The sequence below is a fragment of the Stenella coeruleoalba genome, assembly GCF_951394435.1.
Source record: "Stenella coeruleoalba genome assembly, chromosome: 8".
Classification (NCBI taxonomy): domain Eukaryota; kingdom Metazoa; phylum Chordata; class Mammalia; order Artiodactyla; family Delphinidae; genus Stenella; species Stenella coeruleoalba.
Window position 1 is genome coordinate 47549449 of NC_137154.1, and position 15893 is coordinate 47565341.

Below are 15893 nucleotides of genomic sequence, written 5' to 3' on the forward strand. Positions count from 1 at the left end.
TAAGTTTGGTTCTGTAACACATATGCATTACGTATACTCTTGTATATGTCATACATTTCACTTTAAAAAGCAAATGTGGGACTTCCCTGCTGGCATAGGGGTTAAGAATCCACCTGCCAATGCAGGGGACCCAGGTTCGAGCCCTGGTCTAGGAAGATCCCACATTCCGTGGAGCAACTAAGCCCATGCGCCACAACTACTAAGACTGCGCTCTAGAGACCACAGGCCACAACTACTGAGCCTGCGTGCCACAACTACTGAATTCCACGCACGTAGAGCCCGTGCTCCGTAACAAGAGAAGCCACCGCAATAAGAAACCCGTGCACCACAACTAAGAGTAGCCCCCGTGTACCACAACTAGAGAAAGCCCGAGCGCAGCAACGATGACCCAGTGCAGCCCAAAATAAATAAAAAAGCAAATGCAGGGCTTCCCTGGTGGCGCAGTGGTTGAGAGTCCGCCTGCCGATGCAGGGGACGCGGGTTCGTGCCCCGGTCCAGGAAGATCCCACATGCCACGGAGCGGCTAGGCCCGTGAGCCATGGCCGCTGAGCCTGCGCGTCCGGAGCCTGTGCTCCGCGATGGGAGAAACCACAACAGTGAGAGGCCTGCGTACCGCAAAAAAAAAAAAAAAAAAAAAAAGCAAATGCATTGTCCCAGCACTTACACTACAATAAAAGCTATCAAAGTCGATTTTTCAGAGACCTGTAGTTTTATTGATCCCTTCCTTCAGATGTTCTGTTCTGCAGTTCTGCCCCTTTTCACTCCCTCTGAATAATCTAAACGTCCAGGGGATAACATGTCTGAGGGATCATGAATGGGAAAAACAGTAGGGTGGGATTCAGTGGGCTCTCATGAAGACAGCTCATTAGACCCCAGTGATGGCTGAAGTCCACCTACATCCACATTATAGAAGGAACTTGGCTTCTCTGTTGTCAGCTGGAAACCAGGGCTTTCCATGGGGTTTTTCAAATTGTTGGTTCCTTAGGACCAGTCAGCCTTAGTGTTTTCAGCACTACATGCAGCGCTACTGGAGCAGGCTCTTATCAGGGGCACTTGCCGGAGCCAATGTGAGAACCTTTGGCCAACTCCATCTTCAGTGATATTATATCGGTAGGTTGAAATCAGCCCTTCTGCGAGTATTTACACCATGGAAACAAGCAAATGCTACGAATTAGGTCCCCTCCTATCCCCCACCCCCAGCCGGTTGTTAACACATCTACCAGAACACCACTGGCCATAAAATCATACGATAACAACTCAGGACTCAAGGTATAAGGGAACGAAACAGGATTAAATGAATAAAATTCTTCAGTCAGGAGACCGCCTGTCCCACATTCATTCAACTGCGAAAAGCAAGCGTCCTGGGCTTCCCTGAATACTTTTATCTTCCCCTGAGTGGTTCCAGGTATCCACCTTTATCAGGTCTAGAAATGGCCCCAGGGCCCTGGAAGACAGAACAGGGAAATTCCTAAATCGAACACCGCAAATTATTGCAAACCGCTCACAAAGTCTAATTTTCATGGAAATGCAAGGTTTTAAAATTCATAATATTAAAAGAAAGTCTATGCTGCTGCAAACTGTACCCTTCCCTTTTATGAACTGGGATCAATACTGGCCTAGAGGGAACCTTGTGATTTCTACTGTTACCGTGTGAGAACTCTGGCATCTCCTCCAAAGCAGAGTCTAGCTGAGATGATCATAGGTCCTAGAGAAAGTCTCAGAACCAGTTTCTAAGTGGGCCATGGAGAGAAATTCCTGAAGTGCTCAGGGCCTGTTTGCCAGGGAGCCAGTGATGAGCGGAGGGGACTAAAACTGCCAAGAGCAAAGGCACAACAGCCAACATTCACCCAGACCTACTAAACTCATGCCCTCACAACTGGGACCTTCCCCCAGATACTATCTCCTCTCTTGTTGACTGATATACATCCCACAGAAATGCATTATATATTATTATTGATGGATCTGGCTTCAATAGTTGAGAGGTTTAATTAAACTATCGGTCTTACACTCAATAATTGCCTTTTTGTTCCTTCACAGGAAGGTGTGAGGATTAATTTTTATTTGACTGCTAACATTTATAAAACTCATAATCTCCTTAGAGAAATAACGAACAAAATTTAAAAAATCAATTAATAGATTCAGCTCTGCATAACACCCCCCCCCAACCAAACCAGTCCCTAGAGCCTCACCAAATTAGCCCCTCATGAGGAACTTAATTTTATTTAGCAAGTATTTATTAATTAGTATCACTTCCAGACACAATTCTAGAGGCTAAGCCCAGAGTAATGAACAAGCTGGTAAGGTCTCTGCACTCACAGAACTGTCTAATAGGGAAGAAAGAAAATTGAACAAATACATATTAGAAAGTATAATGACACAAGAAAAAAATTTGTAACTATGTATGGTGACAGATGTTAACTAGACTTATTATGCTGATCATTTCACAATATATACAAATAGAAATCATTATGTTGTACACCTGAAACTAATGTAATGTTATTTGTCAATCATACTTCAACTAAACATTTTTTAAAGAAATAAAACATATACATCATTCATATAATAACAAGAATAAATAAACTTGCATTTTAAAGCCTTACATATATGGAAGAAAAAAGGCATTACGAATAATAATAGAATTACAGAATATCATGGATGCATATACGAGAAAAACCTATTCTAGTCCAGGGCTCATATAAGAGTCGTCCAAGGAAGGGGCATTTAAGCTGGGATCTAAAAGCTTAGTAAAAGTTAACAAGGAAAAAAAGGGGAAAGAAAAGTAAACCAGCATATAGGATAATTTTGAGACACCTTTTCATGAACAGACTGAAATGGCTGTTGAAAAACACTCCTAAGTCCTGTTTGGCCATGATTCAGCTGTGTGACCCTGGCTGACTCTCTTAATGGCCCTCCACTTCAGTTTTATGTGCTAAATGAGGATTTTAGATTACAGGACCTCTTCAGGCTCTTTCTCGTATTCGATTGCAAGGCATTTAACATATATTATTAGTTATGTTAATAAATAATAGATATATACATACATAGATTATTATTTAGTTAGTACAAGTAAAAACTGCTCTTTTGAACAGGCTTTGAGCAATATAGAACACAGTATTTCAAACATAGGGTGGATGTTCCAAGTAAAAATACTAGATTACAAAATCCTTTTTAATGCATAGCAGGGCTGATAGAACAAAAACGGAATTTTTCAGTGCCGGAAACAATGAGAAAGCATGAATCTACAGAGGTAAGTTGTGGAGCTGGAGTTTGAATGGAGGTAAATGTGAATCTCTGGTGGCTTAGTGCCTGAGTTTTAGCGGACTGAGGGAGAATCCTACATAAAGGTTGGAGTCCTCAAGACTGAGGGTCACATCCTTAAAGGACAAACAAAACAGAACTTCTGCCTAAATAAGTAGACATTGGAAATACATCCTGTCCTGGACTTAATCTAGGTAAAGCAAGAAAAAATAACCCCTTCCAGGTTCTAACCATTAATAAAAGCCTGTACTTACACAGTTGGAGTTTATATCCAGCCTACTTCATTGTCCAAAAACCCTCAAGCTCAAAATTTAAAGTTATTCCATGTCGGTAGTTTGCCTAGGCACCTGGTAGAAGAAATCACAAGTCATCTCTGAAGGAATGCACTTTAAACTCAAAGCTTGAAAATGTCTACTGATAAAGTTCTAAGCTAGATGAGCTCACAATCACAAATAACTAAGTCCAAGAATCAACAATGCCTGATGAGTAAGAGTTGATGGAAATTTCAAACAAGAGAATCAGAGATGCAAAGATTATAGCTACTGGCATTATAAGCAGCAGAATATAAAAATGCCTACGTATGAAATGGTAAAAGAAATTAAAAAAAAGAATTGAAAGTATGTTAAGAAAAGAGAGGCTATCAAATATATATTAGGCAAATGTGAAAATGCAGCAAGTAACACTTCTACAAATGGAAAGAAGTAAATGACTGAGACTTTTCCAGAACTGATAAAAGGATACAATCTCAGATTCAGGAAACTCAATAAATCTCAGTCAGGGTAAATAAAAATAAATGCCCACTTATCAATGTTATAGTTAAACTATAAAACGCTAAACAGGAAAGCAAGATCTTGAAAGCAGTAAGAAAGAAAAGAAACATTACATACAAAAGAATAAATATTAGACTAAACGTTGATTTCTCTGAAGCAACTGAAGGTCAGGAAACTATGGAATGATCGTTTTACAATCAGAGTAGCTGAGAGTTTTATGCCCCACACCCCAATTTTTATACCCAGAAAAACAGTCTAAGAACAACAGCAAAATAAAGACATATTCAGGACTATGGCTTTCAGTTGAAGGTTACGGCCAGCCTATGGGTACTCCAATGAAGGCATCTAGGGGAATAAACAGCCCAACCTCACTCTCTCCCCTTCCTTATTTTCTGAACTAATCAGAAGCCAGAGACTAAGGGAGCCCTTTTCAGTTTGAAGAAAAATAAACAAAAACCCCCAAAGCCTCCAGGGGCCCTGAGCAGGAACAAATGAGAGGTATCCAAAATAATTCTCCCAGATAGTTTTATAAATCAAGAATTACCTTGATTCCAAGCCAGATAAGAGCCATACAAGAAAGTAAATTACACATATCACTCATGAGCACAGATGCAAAAAATGCTAAACAAAATAGCAAACCAAACTCAGCAACGTATAAAACAGGCAATAGATCAAGGCAAGTCTGGATCATACTAAGAATATAAGATTGACTCAAAATTAGAAAAATGATCAACCTAATTGACCAAAATAGTAGGTTAAAATGAAAAAAACCCAAAAACTCACAAGCATAGCATTTGATAAAGTGAATGTTTGTGATAAAAAGGCTGAGTTAAAGGGAACCCTTGTACACTGTTGGTAGGAATGTAAATTGGTGCTGCCACTATAGAAGACAGTATGGAGGTTCCTTAAAAAACTAAAAGTAGAGCTACTATATGATCCAGCAATCCCACTCCTGGGCATATACCCAGAAAAAATGAAAACCATAATTCGAAAAGATACATGCGCCCCTATGCTCATAGCAGCACTATTTACAATAGCCAAGAGATGGAAACACCCAAGTGTCCATCAACAGATGACTGGCTTAAGAAGATGTGGTAAACATACAATGGACTATTACTCAGCCTTAAAAAATAATGAAATATTTCCATTTGCAGCAACATGGATGGACCTAGAAAATATTATACTTAGTGAAGTCATACAGGGAAAGATAGATACTATATGGTATTACTCATATGTGGAATCTAAAAAATAATACAACTGAATCTATATAAAAAATGGAAACAGACTCACAGACACAGAGAACAAAATTATGGTTACCAAAGCGGGGGCAAATTAGGAGTATGGAATTAACAGATACAAATATTATACATAAAACAGATAAGCAACAAGGATTTACTGTATAGCACAGGGAATTATATTCAATATCTTGTAATCACCTATAATGGAATATAATCAGAAAAAATAACTGAATCACTATGCTGTACACCTGAAACTAACACAATACTGTTAATCAACTATACTACAATTTAATAAAAGGCTTAGTCAACTAGGAATAGAGGGGTACATTCTTAATATGATAAGACAACCATGATACATCTGTAGCAAAATCATATTCAATGGAAATGTTAAAGACATTCCATTTAAAAGGAATAAGTCAAGGATGACTACTACCACAATTATTATTGAGCATTGTAAGGGAAATCCTAGTCTGTGCACTAAATTAAAAATAAAAGGTATACGGATTATAAAAAGACAAACAAAACTATCGTAACTCACATGACTGATTATCTACAAAGAAAATTCAGAAGCATCTATAAATTATAAGTAATAAGTTTTAAAAGATTGCCAAATAGAAGATAAATATATAAAATTTAAACTGCATAACTATATAGCAACAATAGAAAATGCAATTTTAGAAAAGATACTATTGAAAATAACAAAAAATAACATACCTAGCAATAAAACTAACAAAATACATGAAAGACATCCTCATGTAGAAAATTATAAGCCTCGAATGAAAGACTTTAAAGGAAAACTAAATAAATGGAGACGTGCACTATGACCATGAATAGAAAGACTCAATATCACAGAAGATGTAAAACTTCCCTGAATTTATCTATAGACTTCATAGAAGTCCAAACACCAGAAAGAAATTTTAATTTGACAATCTGATTCTAACATTTATGAGAAAAGTCAAGTAAAAGCCAAGACTGAACTGAAGAAAAAGCAGGCTGGATAATTTTCTCTTCCAGATGTTAAAGCTTATCATAGAATGATACTAATTTACAAGTGCTATTGGTAGAGATACTCAAATAGAAAAATCGATAGAAAAGAGAATCCAAAAACAGACTCTTCATATATAGAGACCTATACAGGACAGAGCATACACTGCAGATTATTGGGAAAATATGCCAGAAAACTGGTTATCCACATAGAAAAAGAAATATGGGTGTCGTATGGACTGAATGTTTGTGCCCCTCCAAAATTCATAAGTTGAAGCCCTAACCCCCAGTGTGATGGTATTTGGGTCCTCTGGGACGTAATTAGGTTTAAATGACATCAGGAGGGTGAGGCCCCCACGATGAGATTATTGTCCTTACGAGAAGAAGAAGAAGAGAGACCAGAGCTCTGTCTCTCCACCATGTGAGGACACATCAAGAAGGCAGCCATCTGCAAGTCAGGAAGAAGGCTCTTACTAGGAACTGAATCTGCTAGCACCTTGATCCTGGACTTCTCAACCTCCAGAACTGTGAGAAATAAAGTCCTGGTGTTTTAACTACCTAGTCTATATACTTGGTTATGGCAGCCCAAGCTAATACAGGAGGCCTATGTTACATTTCACAATGTAATTGGATTCTGGGTGGACTAAAATTATAATTAGGAAAGGCGGAACTTTTTTTTGTTTTGTTTTGGTTTTTTGCGGTACGTGGGCCTCTCACTGTTGTGGCCTCTCCCGTTGCGGAGCACAGGCTCCGGACGCGCAGGCTCAGCGGCCATGGCTCATGGGCCTAGCCACTTCGCGGCACGTGGGATCTTCCCAGACTGGGGCACGAACCCACGTCCCCTGCATCGGCAGGCGGACTCTCAACCACTGCGCCACCAGGGAAGCCCCAGAACTTTTAACCTTCTAATAGAAAATACAGGAAAAATATCTTTATGACATAGGGTAAGAAAGGATTTCTTGAACAAGACAGAAAAGTGCTAAGTTACAATAGAAAATATTGATCCATTTTACTACATTAAACATAAGAACCTCTATTGACCAAAAATACCATCAAGTGAGCATAAAGACAGCTATAAATGAAGAGACTATGTTTGCAATACACATAACCAACAAAGGATTACATCTAGACTATATAAAGAACATATATCAGTCAACAGGAAAAAGAAAACTATAGGAAAAAAAAAGAAAAAGTGCTGAACAAACATTTAGCAAGAAAGGAAATGTGAATGACCAATGAACATATCAAAAGATGGTTAACCTTGGTGGCCAAGAATATACAAATCATATTCCATTTTACGTGCATGCACATGCACACATATTAAACAATGCGGCAGCTGCAAGAGTTGGTGAGACTGTGGAGCATTAGTAACTGTCATACCTCACAGTGGGAGGGTCATCTTGTACAGCCACGGTGGAAAAACGAACTCGGCATTGCCTAGAAAATTTGAACACGTGTACTTTTCCTCTATCAGGGCTACACCCTAGAGAAATTAATGCATCTGTGAACCTGGAGATGTGCATAAAAATGTTCTCTGCAGTATTATTCAGAATCATAAAAAACTAATCACAACCCAATATCATCAGTACAAGAGAGCTAATTTGTGTATATAACACAATGGAATTTTATACAGTAATGAAAATACATGAACCAGAGCTCCACTCATCTTATTGCTAAATGTCAAAATCAACGTGGACTGAAAAAAAAAAGTCAAAGAAGAGCTATGAAAAGCAGGAACAGACAAAACTGAACAATACATTGTCTTACAAATAAAATTCAGGATAGTGGTTTCCTCTTGGCAGGAATGGGCTGAGAGAATGTGACAGGAGAGGACAACCCAGGGGTCATCAGCAAAGTACTTGGTGGTAGTCTGCTCTTCAGCTGAGGGATGGGTCGTGACTACTCTTTTAATTTCCCTCATTCGTCTGTACGTGTGTAGCATATACACTGTGTGACATATATGCTATATTATAAAAGTGAAACCTTGGTAAATCTCAGACTTTCATTCTCAGTCTCTGTACAAAGTCACATGCAAAAAAGCACAAACAGCCCCAAATAGCAATTTTTAAATGGAATTTTTTTTAATGGCAGATTATGAAACAACATGTAATTCCATTCCCAGGACCTCCTTTCTCCTGCTAGCCATCCAAAGGCTTAGATCAATGCTCAGAATATTTATTGTTTGCCTGAGGAAACAACTGAGCATTTCGAGGCTTTTAGCCTTATTGGTTTTCCTCCTCGGAAAATAATTTCACATTCTCCTCAACTCTGTGGAAATCCAGGATTCTCCGTCACTGGATGGAAAACTCAAAGTCACAGGAGAGTGCTACAATGGCAGTGATCTCAGGGCCAACAGGTCTCTGCAGGCTGTCATTCTATATTCTCATCCCACGGGAAACAGCTCTAAGAGACCTGCTCACCAGGGATCAGCCCTATCCAGATTTTTATCAGCCACTGTGCACTCAGTGTTACTCTTTCCACAAAGTCTTCAGAAGGCAACTCACAGCAGGATCCCTGCTGAGATTTCTGATGACCACTCCAGCTATTATTTTACGGAATCCATTAGTCAAAAAATATAAAATGATGTCACGCACTAGATGATCTGACCAACCTCTCTCTACCGACACTCATCACTGTTGGCCAGCAGTATCTCAGGGGACTTGGTAAGTGAGACAGTTCATTCTTGAGCCATTCATCCCTTAATATCAGCAGCCTGCCCATTTTGTTTCTTTAAAGCTTCTAAAGCTGCCTTCTGATTCTGGCGATTGGGATTTGGGATACAATCCTTGCCACCCACAGCATCCACTTTTGGGTTTACAGATATCACCACCTTTTAAGTTTGAAGAGATCTGTTCCTTCCCCAACCTCCCATATCACCTTAGTTTCACCATCTGATGTTCTCTGCGCCTTTTCCAGTTCCTTCTTTTCTTTCCTCGTCATTATGATAAAGGCCAGCAAAACTCCACGTTCCACTTTGCTTATTTGAGTAGCAGGACAAAGCTGGCACTGGTAATCTCATAGGATGTGAAGGCAAGGTGTCCCTTGGAATGTGAGTCCCCAGTTCACAAAAGTGGCTGAGATGAGAGAGTATCAGTGTGGGTATTTGGTCACTGGGAAGAGATTTTGTGTGTTTTCCTCCTGAGCAGAGTGAGAGCCTTTCACTGAATGGGCTCCAAACTCAAGCTAGATCATCACCCGAGCGGAGCAAGGGTGATGGTGCTTGCTGGCTTGGATGCCAGGACAGAGAAAGAGAACGATATCGCCCGCAGAGGATGAGCTCACAAAGCTGCCTGAGCCAATCTGGACAGGGAAACGAAACAAGTGGCCTTAAAATATCAGAGTCCCCTAAGATAGTCCAATTTTCCTTTCTATTTCAGGAGCATCAATACACCTCTGCAGACAGTGAAAAGGATGCAAATGGAGTAAGAACATCACTGCTGCAATATGATGTTTAAATGTAAACATGGGTATATGGCAACACTTCTGCCCTCTCTCCTGAGCTCTAAATAGGATGTGACCTTGTATAGATTAGCTTTGCCAATATCTGTAGATCTTTTCAGACGGACCTCCTTGTAACTTTGATTCTGTATTTAAAACTATGGTGCCAACTCTTCCCAATCATTCTCACGTCTGGGATTAAAGCTGAAGATCTGATCGTGGGAAATGCTGCTGAGCTGACCTGAGAACATGGCAAGAGCTGAATGCTCTCAGCGAGTAAGGCAACGGTCTCTCAGCTGCAGATAACAGTTAACAGGATGCCAGGATCCATTTAGCACAAACAACCTAAGAAAGCTCTAAAGAAAATGAGGTAAGGAGGACAGATAATATCTAATGCCTATTAGGGAACTGCTTAGAATTAGAAAGTAGAAAAGGGAGAATGTTATTAATATTGCCTCCATGAGTAATTCTCGGAAACTGCAAAATGAATATTGTGAAAGACTTGTTTCTGGAAAGGTACAAGGAGGTTTGAAGCGACAGCTCTAAGTACATTGAGATAAATTTTATACTCTGCCACCCCCAAAATAAAATAAAATAAGGTATAAGTAATCTGTTTGCATGCTGACCGAGAAGCGTCCTTCCCCCAACCAAAATGAAGAAATGTTAGACTTACATTGGTGACATATTCGATGTCCTTCCAAAGGATGCACTCCCTGGGGAAATCAGCCAAGTCTAAGAAGTGATCCACCACCACTTGGCCGATTAAGTCATGGCGAGAGAACCTGTCAAAGTCATAGACAGAGAAGTGAAGCTTCCGAGCTACAAGGTCATTGTAGGGAACCGGAAACAAAAACACTTCATCAAACACAGGGTTCAGGGTCTTTCTGTGAACTTTAGTCTGGTGTTTTGTCTTCCGATCGGGAAGCAAATAGATCTTGACATAAGGATCTGAAGTCCCAGAAAAGTCCTTGGCGGGCAAATTGACAGCTTTGTGAATCTTCACTATGAGTTGCTCTAAGTCACAGTCATATTTTAAAATGAAGTTCAGCTTCCCACAGGCTTTGCTGTTACTCCTCTTCCCATCCTCATTATCCAATGACCTCTGCTTATATAACTCCGGTTTAATTCGACCAATTCCAGTCAACTGTTCCTGTTTTTGAAGCTGTTGGATATTGAAGTCTGGGTTTGACAGGTTGAGTTGTCTTCGGATTGAATTATGCCTTGAGTGAAGAGCAAGAGAGAACAAAGTTATAACCTCATTAGCTCCAGGTCTTTCAGAAACTTGTGCCTGGGATGTAGGTAGACTGATGAACACACTGTTAAGAGCTGAGACCTGTGGGCTTTTTTTTTTTTTTTTTTTGGCCTATATTCAAAATGCTCATCAATGCAAGTAAGCTGCTTCCCAAGGCTTGAAGCTCAAAACTGAGGCCTGGCATCAGGAGATGAACTTACTTACACGTGACCTCGGAGCTTTAAAGGTTTAATGCACTTTCTAAACTGTCTAATATGCCATTAAAGAAGCTTATCCAGATGGTGGGAGGTAAAGATTTGTACAAACTGGTTTAAAAAATAAAATGATTCCCCTTGATATACAGTATCATCCTGAAGCTGAAATAGCTAGGTGTTATCTGAAAAAGAATGGACCTTCCTCTAAATTACACAGAATTTCCTGTCACTGGCTTTTAGCCTACTAAGGCTGCATATTCTTACTGGGTCAAATCAAATCATTTCATTATGAGAACACAGTCTTTGCTCTTCTGGAAATGTACGTCACAGGATGTGTCTGCTTGTAGGGGACTCTGTTGACTCTGACAGGTGCGAGTGCCAGCTCCGTGGCTGTGCTACTGCTGAACCACGTGAGTGATGAGTGATGAGAAGGAAGGGTTGTATTTCTTTAACAAACACTGAGGGTATAAAAGTTAAAGGTAAGCTCCTATAAATGTATATAGGGATTCAGTTAGAGAAGGCTGGAAACTGATATTTGCAAATTAAATATTTGCTATCCGAATCTACTCTTCACCCTATAAACTTATTGGTTTGGGTTAAAAGTTTCCCTGAAATTCTCTTTGCCTTACCTTGTGTGGGTCCTCACAAACTGGGAGAAGTAGTCATTACATACAAAGTTGTCTTGAAGGTTATTTTTGTTTGTTTTTAGCTCAGAGTTCAGAGCCATTATATTGTATTTTGTGCAGCCTCTCAATAACCTTAATTAAAATAGCCTCTCTCCACCAGAAGGTGAAAGGGAACAGTCAAGCTGTCTCTGAGGGGTTGGCAAATAGTTGAAGAGGCAGAGTAAAGATCAGAGTTTGTCTTCTTTTCCTTTCTTAAGACTACTTTATGAAATAAAGACATAAAAATGGGATTAATAGGCCCCGAAACGTGTTTGAAATTATTCTCCCTTGTCATACAGATGCTGTGATGCCAAACATTCCTCTTCGTCCTAAAATACCCCCCTGACTACTCATCACCCACATGGTACAACAAGAGCACAAGCACAGGGCTGTCACTTGAACCTGTCACAGCCAACACAGTCCACACCCAGACACACACATTCCCACATGTGCGAAAACTGTGTGGTGTGAATGTTTCTCTTGTGGGATTTAAATTTCTTACAGAGAAACCCACCATCTTAAGTTTTCTCTGGATCTTCTGATTTTTCAGGGGGGAGGAAGAGACTCAGGGGAAGGCTGTTAGGCACCTACAACTGGTTCTCTATACTAGTACAGCCAGGTCCGTCCCCTGCCTAGATGTTGAACCTCTGTAGTGCTAGAATAGAGCTTTAATCCTGCTCTATTGGGATCTCTGGGCAGAAAGGTCTGGCAGGGAGCAGCAAGTATCCAGCCATATGCAGAGGCCATAAGTGGCTGGTACCAGCTCCAGCTTCCTCTGCCGTTGCTTTTTCTCTCCAGGCTGGATTCAAACAAGGGCCCTACTTGAGCCTGGAGTCAGTTCCCACCTACGATGGGCCATTCTGAGTGCTATCTAGTTAGTCAGGGGTGCAATTTAAATACTAAAAGTACACCTTCAAAACCAACTAGGGGTCTGGAAGCCAACTACCTCCGCTGGATCTTAAGAAAGAGGACATTACTGCAATTCAACAAATTTGAATGTGTGAAGCAAGGGGTCAGGTAGGGTGGAAGAGACAGAGGGGCAAAGCCTAGTCACTGCTTTCAAGGAAGTGCCTTGCCAGGAGTAGACAGTCATACACTGACTATAAATCAGGGCAGAGGGGGATAAGAGCTGACCGGAGGTTAGGGAGAGGGAGAGAGGAAGGCCTCTGGCTAGGGAAACTGTCAGGGATGAGACAGCGCTTGAGCCAAGCCTACCTACTTAACCTGGCCTCAGCCTCCCAGCTGATGCTCTACCTCAACAGGGAAATTAACTAAGTTTTCCTCTTGGCTCCCAGCTCTCCAGCAGGATGGGACCTTCAGCTCTTCTGTCCCAGCAGCTTTCACCTCATACATGCCCATATCTTCCATTCCAGGCGCTATTAAGAACCAGAGCTCAGAACCTCCAGCATCCCTCCCATCGCTGGATTTCCCCTGCAACCATGGACAAGTGTATACTCTTCTACCCTCTCTCATCTCAGGGACCCCATCTCAGAGGGGAAACTTGGCCTGTCCCTTCCCTGGTTTGGGGCACCAGTGTTTACAAGGCTTCAGGGGGTCCAAAGACAAGAAAGACAGAAGGACATTGTGACTTCAGAACCATGACGGGTTTCTTTACAAAGTTCGAGTCACGACAGGGAAATCTGGAAACAGGAGAAACAGGCCTTCTTGGAATCTTCCCTTGTGATGGAGAGGAGAGGGCTGGGTTGTTCTGAACCACCAACAGACAGAAGAAGTGGGAGTAGCAGATAGACACAGTTAACTGACTACAAGGGCAGGAGGAAATGGGAGTCTGAGGCTTTCTTGGTTCTGGGATTCGGAGGCCTTTAGAGTGAGTGAGATAACGGAGATGCAGACATCAGGCCTTGGACGGTGGAGGTGTGGGGTTAAGTGCAGCTGGATACACTGAAGCATGTCCTGCTCCCACCCTCCCCCAAGTTAAAAAAGGCATGAAACCTTGGTGTCATCGTCAAATACTTTATCCCGTTACTAAAATGAGCCTATGTCCACCAACACTTTCTCTAAAGTAGCTCACATCTCATGCCTCTTTGCGTTCCCACTGCTTCCAGTTGAGTTCAGGCCCTCACCATCACAGGTCTGAACTGGAGCCCTATATCCAGTCTTCACCCCATCCCACGCATCTTATACACTCTCGCCAGATTAATCTTCTAAAGAACAATCAGCACTTTAATATGTGTAACTGGTGCTCTTTTGTGTATCTCCCCTTTCAAGGCCAGGGCTATATCCTTTCTCCCTCTTTACTACCAGCACATAACACAGAACTTTGCACACAGCAGATGTTTAATACGTGTGTCTACAGTAAATATACAAATGCCATGGACATAATAGTTTCTGATCATTAAAGCTCAGTAGAGAAAATACACATTTACACCTGGTTTCAGGGTCTCATGGAAGCTGAGAGAGGTCTAAGCAACTTCCATTTTTGAAGCTGTCAGTTCATTAAAATCTGAAGAAATAACTAAAAGAGTAATTCAAAAAATTATGTTTTAAATGTTTACATCTAACCAATGCTCTCAACACATAAAAATATATAGCTTAATAAACTGTGCTTCTCCTAGAGTAATTGCAGCACTTAATCCTAGCGGGCCACTTACTGGAGTTGCGGCCAGTAATGGGACTCAAATTTAGAAGACTCAAATTGTCTTCTTCTTTCAATTCTCTCAGAGTATTTCTGCGACTCTAAGGATTGTTTAATTCAGAGACAAGCTCAAAAGTCTAAATGTAAGGCTCTGAGGAATGTGAGAGCTGGGACAAGTGACCTTCCATCGGCTTCACACCATTACACGCTCTACTCAGTTTATACTTTTGCGCTTTGCCGTTTTTGTCAGCAGAACATGAGGAAAGTGGCCTGATATTGACGAATGTACTCTTCAGTCATTCATGAAAAATTCCACTATGTGCCAGAGGCTGCACTAGGGGTTAGATATACAGGGAGAAGCAGAGCAGATATGGTCTTTGAACTCACAGAACTCATAGTCTAGAGCGGGGTATAGGCAATAAACAAACAATCGTAGAGTTAGAAATAGACTTTAATCCTGTGAAGAAGTGAAAACTTGTGGGAAAATAAAGAGTGGGAGGGAGTGGAGGAAAGAACACATACTTCAGATAGGGTGGTGAGGGAGACCTTTCTGAGGAGGTGACACTTTAGCAGGGACATTAAGGCTGCAAAGGAGCCTGGCATGGCAAAGGAAAAGGAAAAGCATTTCAGGCTGAGGGAAGAGCATGTGTGAAGGTACCAAGGCAGGAAAAGTCAGGGATACTGAAGGAACCAAGAGAGAAGCTAGTGTAGATGGAATGTGATGAGCTTTTCCGCATAAGGCCTCTTAACTGAGTCCATGTTAACAGGGTCCTCTGGGTTTGTGCCACATGGTGGCCTGGCTGGGAGGTGAGGCCGATAGTTGACAGAAGCAGACTGTGGCAGTATTACACAGGCCTTAACAGACCTGATAAGGAGTTTGTGGTGTGGAAATTGAAATTTTTATAAAGCTAAAGTATTTTAAAGGAAATGTGAGAAGACTTAAAAAAAAAAAAAAACAGATTGAACTTTCATTTTGGGACATGAATCAGGAAATGGATTAGATGGCCTTTCAAGGTTCCTTCTATTTTGAGGATCCAGGGATTTTCATGTATTTGGAGTCCTCTCATATATTTGGAGACCTCTAAAATGTTCTGGTATTGAAAAGTTCTAAAAAAAAAAAAAAAAAATTCCACATTCCCAGGATATTAGGTCATTATACAAAAGGGATTTCATCCAAATTGAAAGGAATTAACAGGAATTTTGGAGGGTTCTAATAGTAACTGAGCTAACCAGAAACAGAATGCAAACATGCTTGATCTTGGAAGAACAAAAGAAAGTCATCCTGACCAGAAACATTCTTAGAAGATGGAGCAAAGCTCATCTTTAGGACATTCCAAAAGGCAGTGGTGGGAGCCACACATATCCAAGCTGAAGAGGCCAGATGACAGTGGGACTTCCGATGCAAACGCCACGGCTGAAGCTGTGCCAATCGCCATGACAGTGGGGAGGCCTTCACTGGGAGTCTAAGCTTTGTATGCTCTGGGCTGAGCAGGTGCCC

General features: G+C 41.0%; 1 protein-coding gene across 5 annotated transcripts in view; it reads right to left on the reverse strand.

Moving 5' to 3' along the window:
• The window catches only part of SYT9 (synaptotagmin 9), a gene marked incomplete at its 5' end in the record, with an annotated part of 266692 nt that overhangs the window by 185388 nt on the left and 65411 nt on the right, over nt 1-15893 (reverse strand). For all 5 annotated transcript variants that reach the window (XM_079930574.1, XM_079930573.1, XM_079930572.1 and 2 more), the window contains one exon: nt 10362-10908. In XM_079930574.1, coding sequence (XP_079786700.1) covers nt 10362-10908 — 547 coding nt within the window. The remainder of the gene's footprint in view (nt 1-10361; nt 10909-15893) is intronic.